We start from the raw sequence: 14,190 nt of genomic DNA, 5'->3' as shown, positions 1-14,190 counted from the left end.
GCTTTCTCGTACTATTACTCTCTCTCTCTCTCTCAATGTAATCCCTTCCGAACGCCGTCTTTGTTTTTTCCACGTTAACCCATCCAGAACATCAGAATTCACGAAAGTCACTTATTCGCGGCCACGTCCTGTCCACGTGTCTCACGTGCCATACCGCAAATGCATTACGTTTGGAGAGCGGTGGCACAGCGGTGAGCGCAATTGCACGATTTGTCACCCCGGGGCTACTCGCGTTCGAGATGTCGACCACAGCCCAAAATCCGTGGCAAAGGGATGGAGATCTGAACGAGACTTGAACATTCACCGACCAGCTTGGTGAAGTATGGTCAGACAACCCCTGTGACCGATATGGCATGGGAAGGGATGGCCTCATCCAGCAATTGGTTTGACAACGATACCGTTATAATCATTAAACTATTAATGAAAATATAGGAATACACATGTCAACTCACTGAATCGTGTACAGGCACGAACGATTGTGTATATGCGTGCGCTGCGCACAACTTGCGAGGACGTGACGTTGTAGTTTACGTGTTTTTAATAATTATTCGCAGTCCTTGGTCAATCCACTGCTGGATGAACGAACACCTAGCCTCGTGTCCGTTTACTTAAACTGTATAAACAACTTTTTTATTTTTTATTTTACCAGGTATGGAGGCCAATTGAGCTGCGTAGTTCTTTCTCAGACGTGACCTCTCTATAAAAGATATCTCACAGACGTGCAAACTCCAAATATACAGCAACAGGCGTCAGGGTCGGGATCGAACCCACGACCTCCTGTAAACCAGGCGAGGTAGTTAACATCTCCCAGCCACCGTGGCGCCCTTGAGTTAAATGGACCCTGGCTGCCAGGTTGAGAGATACGAACGGAGGGCTTGCTAGTTGGCTATATATAGATATACATTTGTATGGAACACATGTATTTATATAAACGTACGTGTTTCTACGCATGTTATAACGTGCGCTTGATCCGTCTATAGTGTAATACGACGAATTTACACGTTGAATTTGAAGCGGTTTGCATTTCGCTTGGAGGTATATATTATTGAAAGGTCCGATGTAAGACATCATACATTGTGTGAGACAGATGAATGATGATGATGTGTTTGTGTATTCAATACTTTCTCATTGCCCTGGCACATGTACTTACATTCATATATACCTAAAGGCCCCCCGTATAGCCTTTACCAGGCTTGTAGGGGCAAGTGCTGTTAGCGAGAATCTATGCAGGGGTGGGTGGGTTGTCAGCACCACGCCCATCGATGCTAATCATTTAAGGTTGAGTCGACCGAGACGAGGTCCAGGTCCAGTCGAGAGCGGGAATCGAACTCGAGTCGCCGATTTCGTTGCGCGGTGCGCTAACCATTACACCTCCGCTCATCATACAAACACACAAAGATGCCCTCGATAGCCTTAACAGACTGTAGGGGCAAGTGCTGTTAGCGAGCAAGCATCAACGAAGGTCGGCACGGCACACGGAAGGGGTGGGTGGCCGTCTTCGCCTCCACAGTGGCGATGTTTACACACCGCACCAGCTACACATTTGAGGCCGAGTCTTCCTAGGGGAGGCCCGGGACCGGTTCAGACAGTCCTGCACTCCCTACTCACGAAGACGTCAGATCCCCCCCCCCGTGTGTAGCCTGTGACGGACTGTTGGGGAGCACGTGTTGTCAGCGAGCATACGTGAAGGCCGTTGGCACGGCACACGCGAGGTGGGTGACGCACAGTGGCACGTGACGCACATGAGCCGCTCGGTTGTTGAACGTTGGCAACTGGGTTGTTGTTTTGGGCAGAAAAAAACCCAAAATAGCAAGAAGAGGCGACGTTTGTCGAATTCGGGTTAAACAACAACAACAACAACCTCTTCTTGGTTCTTTCGGTAAAGTCACGTAGAATGGAAATAATCAAATAATAAAAATAAAACATAATAAAATAATTCTCACGACGTTTCGGCCACAACGCAAGCAGCCGTCCTCAGGTGAAGAACAGGTCTGTTCTCCACCTGAGAGCAGCCGTCCTCCACCTGAGGACGGCTGCTTGCTTGCGGCCGAAACGTCGTGAGAATTATTTTATTATGTCTTATTTCTATTATTTTATTATTTCCATTCTACGCGACTTTACCGAAAGAACCAAGAAGATGAATCCCTGCAGTCACGAAAGCTTTAAATCGAAACAACAACAACAAAACAATCTCAAATTTCAAGAGACACCATTGCACGCGAATAACGTCACGGGCTCTACGATCCTGCAAGGCCGCAAGCTCCGTGCTCTCGATGTGAGCGAGTGCATTGGGATCGGTGGGAGCAGTGGAGGGAGGAGAGGCTGTTACAGAGTAGCAATATGGGGGCTCGGCTACCCCCCCCCCCCCACCACCGCCCCCCACCACCCCCCATTTCAGTAAGGCATCTATAAATGGATCATCCTGTATTATTGCCGAGTATTATAATTAACACGTAATCGTGGTTTCTTCAACACATGTAATAAACAGTCGTTATTGCACGCACGGGGAAGAATATAATACTTGGCTTAGACGCCGTCTGTTCTTACACATATACATCTCTGGCAATGATTTCCCAGAGTTTGTAGTTCGGCAAGGATTGCTGATGAATCCAAATGCAGGCAAAACCACTCCGTGTCTTCCCTGAAGAGCTATTTTCGTGCGAAACGTATGTATGTTTGTTTGTATGGACGCCAGGGTAGCGAGATGTTAACTACCTCGCCTGGTGTACAGGAGGTCGTGGGTTCGATCCCTACCCTGACTCCTGCTGTGTATTTGAAGTTTGCGTGTCTCTCTCTCTCTCCGTGGTCGCGTGGATTTTTCTCCGGGTCCTTCGGTTTTTCCATCCACATTTAGAAACACGCGTTTGGAGTATTTGGCTGCTATGAATGTCCATGTGATGATAAGCCACTTCGTTGAGCTATCATTTGTGGCCAGGTCGCTTCTGAAAAAGATCTCAATAGCTCAGTGGGCCTTACCTGGTAAAATAAAAATACAAATGTTTAGCTTTAGTTCATGTTGAATTTTTTGGGTAACGTACGTAGCGGGGGAAGGACAACAAACTCAACATTTTCAAGACATGTTTCATACACAGCAATACTGTATGTTGAAACAACGCGAACGTACACACGTGTAAAATACAAACAATGTGCGGGCATGTTGCTGCGAGCGAACGAATAATGTTGTGAAACGTGTGAGTGCGTGTCTGTGTGCGTGTGTATCTGAACCGGTCCTGGGCCTCTCTTAGGTCAACTCGGCCTCAAATGAGTGCCTGGTGCGGTGTGTAATCGTCGCCACTAGGGAGACAACGGCGGCCGCGCGTGGTGCTGGCCACCCACCCCTTCGTGTGCCGTGCCGGCCTTCAGAGGTCCTCGCTAACAGCACTTGCCCCAACACTCTGTTGCAGGCTACACGGGGGGTCTTTGTCTTTGTTGCTGAATGTTCGGGGAGAGTTCCAGGACAAGGCGAAGCGATGTGAGCCGCGTTCGGCAAATAGAACTCCCAGCGTGGTGCGCTAATCACTGCGCCACCGCTCATATGTACAATGGTATCCATGTGAACACGTACGAAGATCCCTCGTGCCGGCCTTCATCGGTGCGTGCTCGTCGCACTTGCCCTAACAGACTGTGTTAGGCTACACGGATGATCTTTGTCTTTGTTTACAATATACGAGTACTGTATACGCATGGGCGCGTGTAGATATGAGTGTGTATACGAGCGTTGTGTATACGAGCGTTGTGTATACGAGTGTATACACAATGTGTGCACGACTGTGTACGAGTGTATACACAATGTGTATGTGTACGAGCGTAACTCGGGAGTGAACAGTTCTTGAGCACAGGCCCAACGGCCCCAAAAAACGTCGAGGGGCCAGCAACGAACAGCACCGTCACTCTCCGCTTGCTCGCGGCTTCAGCGTCACACTCCACGGGAGAAGGCGAATTACTCGGTCCACCACTACTACTGCTGCTGATGATGCTGGCGGGTCTCGTATCCCGCGTGAGTGTTGAGACTCGGAGCAGCGCTGGGGGAGCTCCAGGCTGAGTGAGGCTGCCCCCCCCCCCCAGTCCGTGAGTGAAACCAAATCGGCGACCTCCGCTTTAGCGACCCCCAACATTCTAAACACCTCCGTTGTTGTTGATAATTGTTTTTTTACCCTTCTATCTGGCAACAAAACTGACACCTTTTTTTACAAGGAGTCATGTTTGCATAGACCACAATACCTGCAGCCATAATGCAAACAAAAAACATAACTCTGATAATGTATGCACTGTCCTTGAAGTTGATTGGTCCACACCCGAGACAGCTTTCCTTAGAGCCTAGTCTCACATGGGTTGGACCAGATGACGCCAAAAAACGCACTCCGTTGTTGTTGTTGACGTTGTTGATGTTGTTGTCAGATCGTTCTATAGGATTACAAAGCACAGAATCGGGGCTATAACCGTGCAGAATGTCCAGCTCTCTGTAGCCCTTCTAAGATCATCGCTAGAATTCACATCACTCGCTCGCCGTCCGATGACCACGGCTTGGCTACGTACCGTGCGAGAGAAGTTCAACATGCACACATCCACACATCCACACACGGCCGTCAGTCGTACGCACCGCGTGCCAAGGCAACGCTTCGCTGCCTCCAGAGCACCCAGAGCAGGAAGCGGTGGGGCAACTGCGGCTACGAGACGGCGTTTGTCTCCTTCAAGCAGAGGTCGCAACCGGGTACCCGATACCCGTACCCTACCCGATACCCGGATACCCGTACCCGGCCTGGTACGGGTACCCGTTTGCGACCCTGGTGCGGCCGGGTACGGGTAGACCGTGAGTCACTGGTGAGTAACCGTTTGTCACTCATTTCCCAACGTCTTGTCTCTTCTCACAATTCAAGTTGCTAGAATCAATCCAACCGCGCCTGCAACATGGCTTCATCCCAGAGGTCGCAATCGGGTACCCGACACCCGGGTAGGGTACGGGTACGGCCGGGTATGGGTACGGGTACCTGTTTGCGACCCTGGTGCGGCCGGGTACGGGTACGGGTAAGGAATCAAAATCCGTTTGCGACCTCTGCCTTCAAGAGCTGCGGCGTGGGCTCGCGCGACCGCCATGCCCGTCTCGATCTGAAGTTTTCGTGACTGCAGGAATCCATATTCTCGTTGGTTCTGTCGGTAAAGTCACGCAGGTAGAAATAATAGCAGATCGCGACACGAGCGATCGTCATCGCCACCGTCTCCGTGTCCCACCGCACGCGTCGCGGCTGTTGATATGTTAACGATTTTAGTTTTTTTAGTTTTACCGAATTAAAAAAAAATTTACTCTTGCAAAAAAAAATATTCGTTGCCAAACCCCCCGTTGTTCTAGAACATCGTGAGGATTTACGTCACTCGCACACGGTTACGTGGAGTGTACATGACTCCGCCTCCATCGGAGGTGCTCGCTCATGACAGCACCTGCCCGCCCCACAACAAAGTCGGCATGGCTACATGTGGGGGTCGTTGTCTTTGTTGCGTTGTGAGTGTGCGTGGTTGTGAGTGTGCGTGGTTGTGGTTGTGAGTGTGCGTGGTTGTGGTTGTGAGTGTGTGTGGATGTGTGTGTGGGTGTGTGTGTGTGGATGTGTGTGTGTGGATGTGTGTGTGTGGATGTGGATGTGTGTGTGGATGTGTGTGTCGATGTGTGTGTGTCTGCGTGGTTGTGACTGTGTGTGGATGTGTGGATGTGAGTGTGTGTGGATGTGTGTGTGTGGATGTGTGTGTGTGGATGTGTGTGGATGTGTGTGTGGATGTGTGTGTGTGTCTGCGTGGTTGTGAGTGTGTGTGGATGTGTGTGAGTGTGGGGAGCGGTGGTGTAGCGGTCAGCGCGCTGCACTACGAACCTGGCTACCCAGGTTCGATTCCCGCTCACGGCCAAAAGCGGTGACGATTATCTGAACCGGTCTCCGGGCCTCCCCTAAGTCAGCTCAGCCTCAAATAAGTATCTGGTAAGGTGTTGTAAACATCGCCACTAAGGAGACAAAGGCGGCCGGGCCTGGTTCTGGCCACCCCCTCGTGTGCCGTGCCTGTCTTCATAGGTGCTAGCTAACAGCACTTGTCCCCAACAGTATGTTAAGGCTATACGGGGGATCTTTGTCCTATCTATATAAGTGGGGCACCTATCGATTCTTACAATATGGATTCGGCCCACATTGATTTCCACGATTCATGGTCACAATTTCATTGAATAATTCATTCTTCATGTACAGTTTTTTCTCCGCTTGTGTTGTTTTAATTTTTACTCAATTTGGACAGATTGAATGGAACGTCTCGCGCGACGTTTGTCGTAAACATTGCAATGATATCATTATTAGAAACGAGTCGCAGCGCGAATGATCAGTGAATGTGCATTGGTACTCATCTCGAGTCAGTGGTGGAAATTCCACATTGCTATGGCGGGGTGGATGTGGGGGGCGGGAGGCGAGTCTACCCGTAGGCCAACCGCTGTTGACGTCTCCACAGAGTGGTTACTCGTTTTAACGACCCACGAGGGATGATGGGCTGAGTCGATGCCTTGGACTCGGGACTTTCCCTCGTCGTGATAGCGAGAGCCACTCGCTCTCCTGCTCGGCCACCTCGCGGTTCGATTAATCATCTTTTTTCGAATTTCAAATAATCAATGTTCACCTGCGCAATTATCAGCACTCAGCTCGTGTATCATCATTGATTCGAATCGATCGACCGATTGCATCTTGGCATGTCTAATGCGCTCGCGTGTGAGCGCGCGCACGTGATTGATGTGGGGGAGGGGAGCGGGAATGCAATCGTCAGCGCACTGCGCTTAGAATCCACTCACGGCCAACACCGGTGACGATTATTATCTGAACCGGCCATGGGCCTCCCCTAGATCGACTCAGCCTCAAATGAGCACCTGGTAAGGTGTTGTAAAGATCGCCACTGGGGAGACAAAGGCGGCCGGGCGTGGTGTTGGCTAGCCACCCACATCGTGTGCCGTGCCGGCCTTCAAAGGTGCCGCTCGCTCACAGCACTTGCCCCAACAGTCTGTGAAGGCTACACGGGGCATCTTTGTCTTTGTTGTTAGGGCAACGGGGTAGACCCGAGTTCAATTCGCTCTCGCGGCCAACATCAGTGACGGACATTCTATAACCGGTCACGGGCCGCCTCCCCTTGGGTCGACTCGGCCTTTAAATGAGCACCGGGGAGACAAAGGCGGCCCGGCGTCCGGGCGTGGTGTTGGCCACCCACTCCCCTTCGTGTGTAACAGCACTTGCCGCAACAGTTCTGCTTGGAGGCTACACCCGGGGGAGGATCTTTGTCTCGTTATGATTTCTGAACGTGCAACATGCAGAGCGATGTGGGTGCGCGTTTGTGTGTGTGTGCGTGTGTGGGGAGCGGTAGTGTCGTGGTTAGAGCACCGCGCTACGAACCCGGCATCCCGAGTTCGCTTACCCGCTCACGGCCAACATCGGTGGCGAATATCTGAACAGGTCCTGGGCCTCCGCTAGGTCGACTAAGCCTCAAACGAGTACCTGGTGCGGTGTTGTAAACATCGCCACTGGGGAGACAAAGGCGGCCGGGTGTGGTGCTGGCCACCCCACCCCCTCGTGTGCCGTTCGCGGCCTCTTGTAGCTGCTCGCCAACGGCACTTGCCCCAACAGTCTGGTTAAGGCTACCCGGGGGATATGTGTTTTTGTGTGTGTGTGCGCGTGTGTCTCCGTGCGCGTGTCTCCGTGCGCGCGCGTGCGTGCGTTGCCCTCTCGCAGACGGCTCGCAACCTCCGCACGAGATGAGCCTCTTCCGCCGGGGCCGCAAGAAGAGAGTCCCCTACACCAAGGTGCAGCTGAAGGAGCTCGAGCGGGAGTACGCCGCCAACAAGTTCATCACCAAGGACAAGCGGAGGAAAATTTCGGCCGCCATCAGCTTATCCGAACGCCAGGTCACCATCTGGTTCCAGAACCGCAGGGTCAAAGAAAAGAAGGTTGTGTCCAAGATGAAAACGACTCACCTGTGATGAGGATGTAGCGTCGGGTGAAACGCACGCATGCATACACAAAGACAAAGATTTTTTTCCCCTCCTCGCTCGCCCGCCCGCCCGCCCGCTGCCCGCCTGGCCTCTTGAACAGGCTGCTGCTGTTGGGGCGAGTACTGTTTGCGAGCTCCTCGTGAAGAAGGCTGGCACGGCACACGAGGTTGGGTGAGTGGCCAACGCCCGGCCGCCTCTGTCTCCCCCGGTGGTGGTGTTTTTTTTGTGCACGCGCACACACACACACATACGCGCACCGCGCACCGGATACTCAATTTCCGGTCGAGTAAACGTCCATGAGGACCGGGTCCAAACATTCGACACATCACTCGTTGGTCGTGAGCGGCAGTCGGAAACTCGGGCTCGCCGCGTTCGCAGCGACAGTGTGCTGACCACTGCGCCACCGCTCCCCTCACCGCGCACGCGCACACGCGCACACGCGCGCACGCACGCGCGCGCACGCCCGTAATGCGTCGAGCGCGACGCTCATCACCGGCGTTCCGAACACGTGATCTCCGTACCTGACTGATTAATGAAGCTAAGATGCTTTTTTTGGGGGGGGGGCATGTGGGGGGGGGGGGGCTGAATAATGGCCGCGGGGGGCCATCTGCAGTAAATTATTTGAAGGGATTGAATCGTTGAGTTAACGATGATGTTAATAATCACGATGGTGGTGATGATGATGATGATGCCACTGCGTAAGTTTTGTTTGCGGTTGCGCTGCTGTACAACTCTCTCTCCGATCGTGTGCGCGCGCTCTCGGATCGTTCCCGCGTGTCGTTTGGGGGCACGATGACCGACGCTTCGCTCCGCACACCCCCGGAAAGCTTCTTCAATTCAGTTCGAGTTTCAAGATCGATTTGAGTTCATTTCGGTTTCAAACCGCGTGAAGAACTGCAGAGATAATCTCGCCTAATCGGCAAAAAATAATAACATAAAAACTTCCAAGTACGGTAATCCTCAATTTGATGCAGAAGATGCGTTCCTGAACTGTACCGCGAAAAGCGAGTTGTTCCCGAAATTCATCACATCGGCGCCATGAACTCAGCCCGCAGTCTTCCCATGGCGAGAGACACTAACGTCGTACCATCACGCTCAGCCGCGCAAAAAAGTAGTTCGCGTTATAAGTGGCGCGTCCCACGTTATAAGGGGTGCGTTCCGTGTTAAAAAGGTGCATGTTACACGTTATCACTGTGCACACGGTCCGCGTTGTGCCACAAGTGTTCCCTAATAGAATAAGCGCCTTGGAACGAACACGCGCCGCTTGTGAACCATAACCGCACGAAGGAAATACAAACCGGTACAAATAATAATAAGAGCCCTGCCGGCAAAAAAAAAAATCGAAAACCGTTTTAATGCGAACGTCAAAATAACGATTTCAAATGAACGATCCAGCAAGTGAAACTAAACTATTGCATGAAAGAAGTATCCCGGGCACGTGGAGCGAAACGTCGGGCACGATGTGGAACAGCGCGACCCAATAAGACGTCGGAGAGACGACGATGATGATGATGATGGTGACGATGATGATTATGACGTCAGCAGAAGCGTGCTGTAACGAGCGCAATGGGAGCGGTCCGTCTCGTACCTCGTCCGTGTTGATTTTGTTTGCTTGTCCTGAAACGGGTTCGTGGGAAATTCCACATTCCCATGGCCGGACGGCGGGAGGTCAGGACTACCCACATATATTACGACCACTGTTGGACTTCCCACGATGTGGTACTAGTTTTATCCGCCCCCTGGTTAACGATGATTGGTGATGGCGACGACGACGACGATGATGATAACGGGCTGCTGAGTCGACCGTCGGCTGTAATTTGAACCCCATATAACTATTGTTAAGATCGTGTTATTATAAAAGCTATTATTGTTTGTACTGTATTGTTATTATCATTATTAAGAGTTACAATGTAATACCCATAGTTCGTATGACCCATATGTGGACGATCGTTTACCCTCTGATGCCGTGTTTTCTAATTAATCAATTCGGTTTCGTTTTACATTTTAAATATTTTACGTGTATTTAATGTTACTTCAAATAATAATTATTGTTGTTGTTGTTATTGATAATTACCAATGGCATTGTATCGTTATCCTTTCTTCTGAGTATCAATTCGAAGTGCAAATATGCAAAATGCACCAAAATACGACTTAGAAATATCGTGTTCGTTTTTAGTCATTGATGAAACGTTTAACTTTATTTGTTTTAATTGTAATCACCGTCGTATGCAGACATCGCTGTTTGTTATCCACTGCTGGATGAAAGTTGCCTCACCACACGCTATTGCTGGACATTGATGATGGGAGGGAGGGGGGGGGGGTTGACGGGGGGGGGATGGGGGGGGGGCGGGGTTAACCATACTTCACCACTCCGTGTCAAGTGCGTTGCGTATATATGTACGTACAAATCATACTATATTATATATATGTTTAACAAATAAAGTTTTGCTGTCTGGAGGGAGGGGTGGACGGACGGCCATGGCCAAAGGATGCGCGTGTGCGTTGCTAGTATACACACATTCATATATATTATTTAAAAAATAAAAATAAAAATTTCTGCAGAAGGTTTGAGGAATAACTCAATAAATATCAGGCACAATTAATTTGCAAAATTTAAATTTAAGTAAATTAAAAAAAAAATATTACATATAAAGCGGCAAGTCTCGACGGAAATTTGCCCGCACCATCAGCGTGAATTCCGTCAGCCGAATGAGCGATGGGAACTTATTATCCCACCGCGCTCAATGTGCAACAGATCCCCACCCGCTTGACGCGGGGGTTTCGCTTTACGCGACTTGGCGCAGTCTGCGTGGCCGTCGCCGACTTCCTACCCCCCCAGCGAGGCGCTTTCAATTCGCTCGACATTCGGCTATGCGGTCTGCGTGGGGCAACATCGTGAGTGGACTGGCATGTGTACTGTGTGTACTGTGTGTGTACTGTGTGTACTGTGTGTGTGTAATGTGTGTGTGTAATGTGTGTACTGTGTGTACTGTGTGTGCTCTGTGTGTGTGTACTGTGTATGTGTGTACCGTGTACTGTGTTGTGTACCGTGTACTGCGTGTGTACTGTGTACTGTGTGTACTGTGTGTGTGTACTGTGTGTGTGTACTGTGTGTGTACTGTGTGTTTTCTACTGTGTGTGTATACTGTGTGTACTGTCTACTGTGTGTGTACTGTGTACTGTGTGTGTACTGTGTATACTGTGTGTGTACCGTGTACTGTGTGTGTGCTGTGAATACTGTGTGTGTACCATGTACTGTGTGTGCACTCTGTGTACTGTGTGTATACTGTGTACTGTGTGTGTACTGTGTGTGTACTGTGTGTGTACGGTGTGTGTGTGTACTGTGTGTATACTGTGTACTGTGTGTGTGTACTGTGTGTACTGTGTGTGTACCATGTACTGTGTGTGTACTGTGTGTGTACGGTGTGTGTACTGTGTGCGCTACTCGGCAGGCAGCAGTCCTCATGCGATTTCAATTTGTGTGCCATTTTTTTTTGGAACGCATCTACTACTACCACCACTACTACCGCATAGAGCGAGCGAGGGAGCGGGGGAGCGGGGGAAACAAACACACACACACACACGCCTGTGTGTGCCATATTTTACTTTAGTCGACGATAAAGAGCGGTCGGGAAGACACACACACACAAAACAAAAATATATAAATCCCATCGTTTCTTACCGAGATGCTGCTGCGCGACTTTTACCCGAGCAGAAGATGACGAAGGCGCGCTGGGGCCGAGGGGCCGAGAGGTCTCGAGTCGAGGCGTGGCGCCCTCGCTTCGCGGCGTCCTCGTTCGAGAGCCGCCGCAGTCCACCAAAGACAAAGGGTCCCACCGCGCGTGGTGTCACAACGATTGTTATCGTCATCACGATTGGCAGTGCTTGCATGTGCTTTGTGCCCTTAGTGGGGAGCGGTGGTGTCGCGGTTAACGCGTTGCGCTACCAACCCGGCGAGCCGAGTTCCATTCCCCGCTCGCGGCCACCGACAAACACCCAGTGACGATGATCTAAAACCGGGCCTCCCCTAGGTCGACTCAGCCTTAAATTAGTACCTGGTGCGATGTGTAAACGTCCTCACCCGTCGTCACCGGGGAGGCAAAGGCGGCCGGGCGTGGTGCTGGCCACCTCACACCCCCTTGTGTGCCGTGCCGGCCTTCATAGGTGCTCGCGAACAGCACTTGTCCCAACAGTCTGTGAAGGCTACACGGGGAATCTTTGTCTTTGTTTCGTGGGGAGCAGTAGTGTCGCGGTTAGCGCGCTGCGCTGCGAACCCGGCGACCCGAATTCGATTCACCGCTCACGGCCACCAACACCGGTGACGATTTACCCGAACCGGTCCTGGGCCTCCTCTAAGTCGACTCGGTCTCAAATGACTACCTGGTGCGATGTGTGTAAACATCGCCGCTGGGGAGACAAAGGCGGCCGGGAGTGGTGCTGGTTACCCCAAAGCTCCCCTTCGTGTGCCGTGTCGGCGTTCATTGGCGATGCTCGCTCACGTCCCTTGCCCCGACAGTCCGTCAAGGCTACATGGGGGATCTTTGTCTTTGTGTAGATGCAAAAAGGTTGGTTGAGTTGATCGTGAGATTAGCCGACCTGCTGCTGGTGGTGGTGATGATGATGATGGTGCTGTCGCTGTGAGGGTACAAATATCGCGTGCAAAGAGTCTCGCCACCAACGTCCAAATGAGCAGTGATCGGACTTTCACGCTGTGACCGCTCTCGTCGACTGAACTAAAACAACAAACGAAGGGCGAATTCACAGCGCGTCATTTATCGCGTTGTATGAAAAGGGGCCATGACTAGAAACGTCGTCTGTTATCAGCATTTTGTTTTCCCTTTAAAGCCACGCAGTGTTGTTGATAAACGTGGTCGGATTTAGGGTTGCTTTTAAAAACTAAAAAAATGTTTCATGAATTTCGATTTAAAGCTTTCGTGACTGCAGGGATTCATCTTCTTGGTTCTTTCGGTAAAGTCACCGAAAGAACCAAGAAAATGTTTCTTGAGTTTGTCATCCAGGATTCTCGATTGTCGTTCTAAACGGAGGCTCTACACATTGGTACGCACGCTTGGCAAATTCCGTCATGATTATTGATATCAATGATGAGATATTGTCAAGACATTTGTCAATAGCACAACGTGTTGAGTTGGGTTGTTGTTGTTGTTAATTGTGGTCGTGCACCAATGCAGCAGCAGCATCACCACAAAATAATTAGACCGTTATCATAACGACGCGAAATCAATATTAATTATTTTTTGTATTGTTAAATTCGTCTATGACTAAAATTCTATAGGCCTAACTGAAAGACAATGATTTATACAGTATATATAAGCATAAAAAATAGCTGGCTAAATTAACACTTAAAATATGCTAAAAATAAAAAAACACCCACACACAATTCAGAACATTCGTCAAATAATACTGTGACCTCAAAATATGCGACGTTTCGGGCAATGCCCCTTCTTCACAGCGGATAGAATGGCCATAGATAGCAAGCTGTTATGTACGCAGTGTGCGGAGTTGTTGGTAATTGTATTGTCTGCCACTCTCGATGTAGCAGCATCAACGAATTGGTTTCATTATCGAGAAGTCTGCTTGACTATTTTCAGGAAGTTTCCCTGGAATTTCCAGATTTTTTTATTGACAATCCATGCCTGATCTTACAAAATATTCCTAAACCTTCCCAGAGCATTTCGGCTGATGCGTCTGTGAATAAACTTTGCCGAGTGAACTATGGTCAAACGTTTAAATTGTTCAGACTTACCGTCAACGTATAAACATAACTACACTATATCACTATAACAACAACAAACTCGATGACACCAAACAAACGTAGTACAGACTTGAAAGTTAGTGGCATTCTATTTTTTCCTCTTCCAGAATATTTGTGCTCATGCAACAATGTACATACTAACAAGCATGACAACAGCAATTCACATCACCTTGGCCAATCCACTGCTGGATGAAGGCCCTCTTAACTCCACCCGCCACCATATTTGGTCGGCCGCGGGAGATGATATATATATGAAACTAAACTATTTTAAATTTTACCAGGTAAGGACCACGCAGGGGTCTAACTCTTTTTCAGAATCGACCCGGCCACAAATTATATCTCAACGAAGTGGCTTATCATCATCACGTGGGAAATGATAGCGGACAAATTTCTCTAAACGCGTGACGTCGATTTTAAA

General features: G+C 50.0%; 1 protein-coding gene across 1 annotated transcript in view; it reads left to right on the top strand.

Moving 5' to 3' along the window:
• LOC133349704 (homeobox protein Hox-A13a-like) overlaps window positions 1-8,513 on the top strand; it is a 39,787-nt gene extending 31,274 nt beyond the window's left edge. Inside the window, exon 3 of the mRNA XM_061563381.1 lies at window positions 7,740-8,513. Within this exon, the coding sequence (XP_061419365.1) occupies window positions 7,740-7,987 (248 nt within the window). The 3' untranslated portion in view covers window positions 7,988-8,513. The remainder of the gene's footprint in view (window positions 1-7,739) is intronic.
• The last annotated feature ends 5,677 nt before the right edge of the window (window positions 8,514-14,190 follow it).

The sequence above is a fragment of the Lethenteron reissneri genome, chromosome 31 (assembly GCF_015708825.2).
Source record: "Lethenteron reissneri isolate LAM-NWPU_2019-01 chromosome 31, ASM1570882v1, whole genome shotgun sequence".
Lineage (NCBI taxonomy): Eukaryota > Metazoa > Chordata > Hyperoartia > Petromyzontiformes > Petromyzontidae > Lethenteron > Lethenteron reissneri.
The sequence above is the reverse complement of the archived record's forward strand: the minus strand, read 5'-3'. Positions and strand labels throughout refer to the sequence as shown.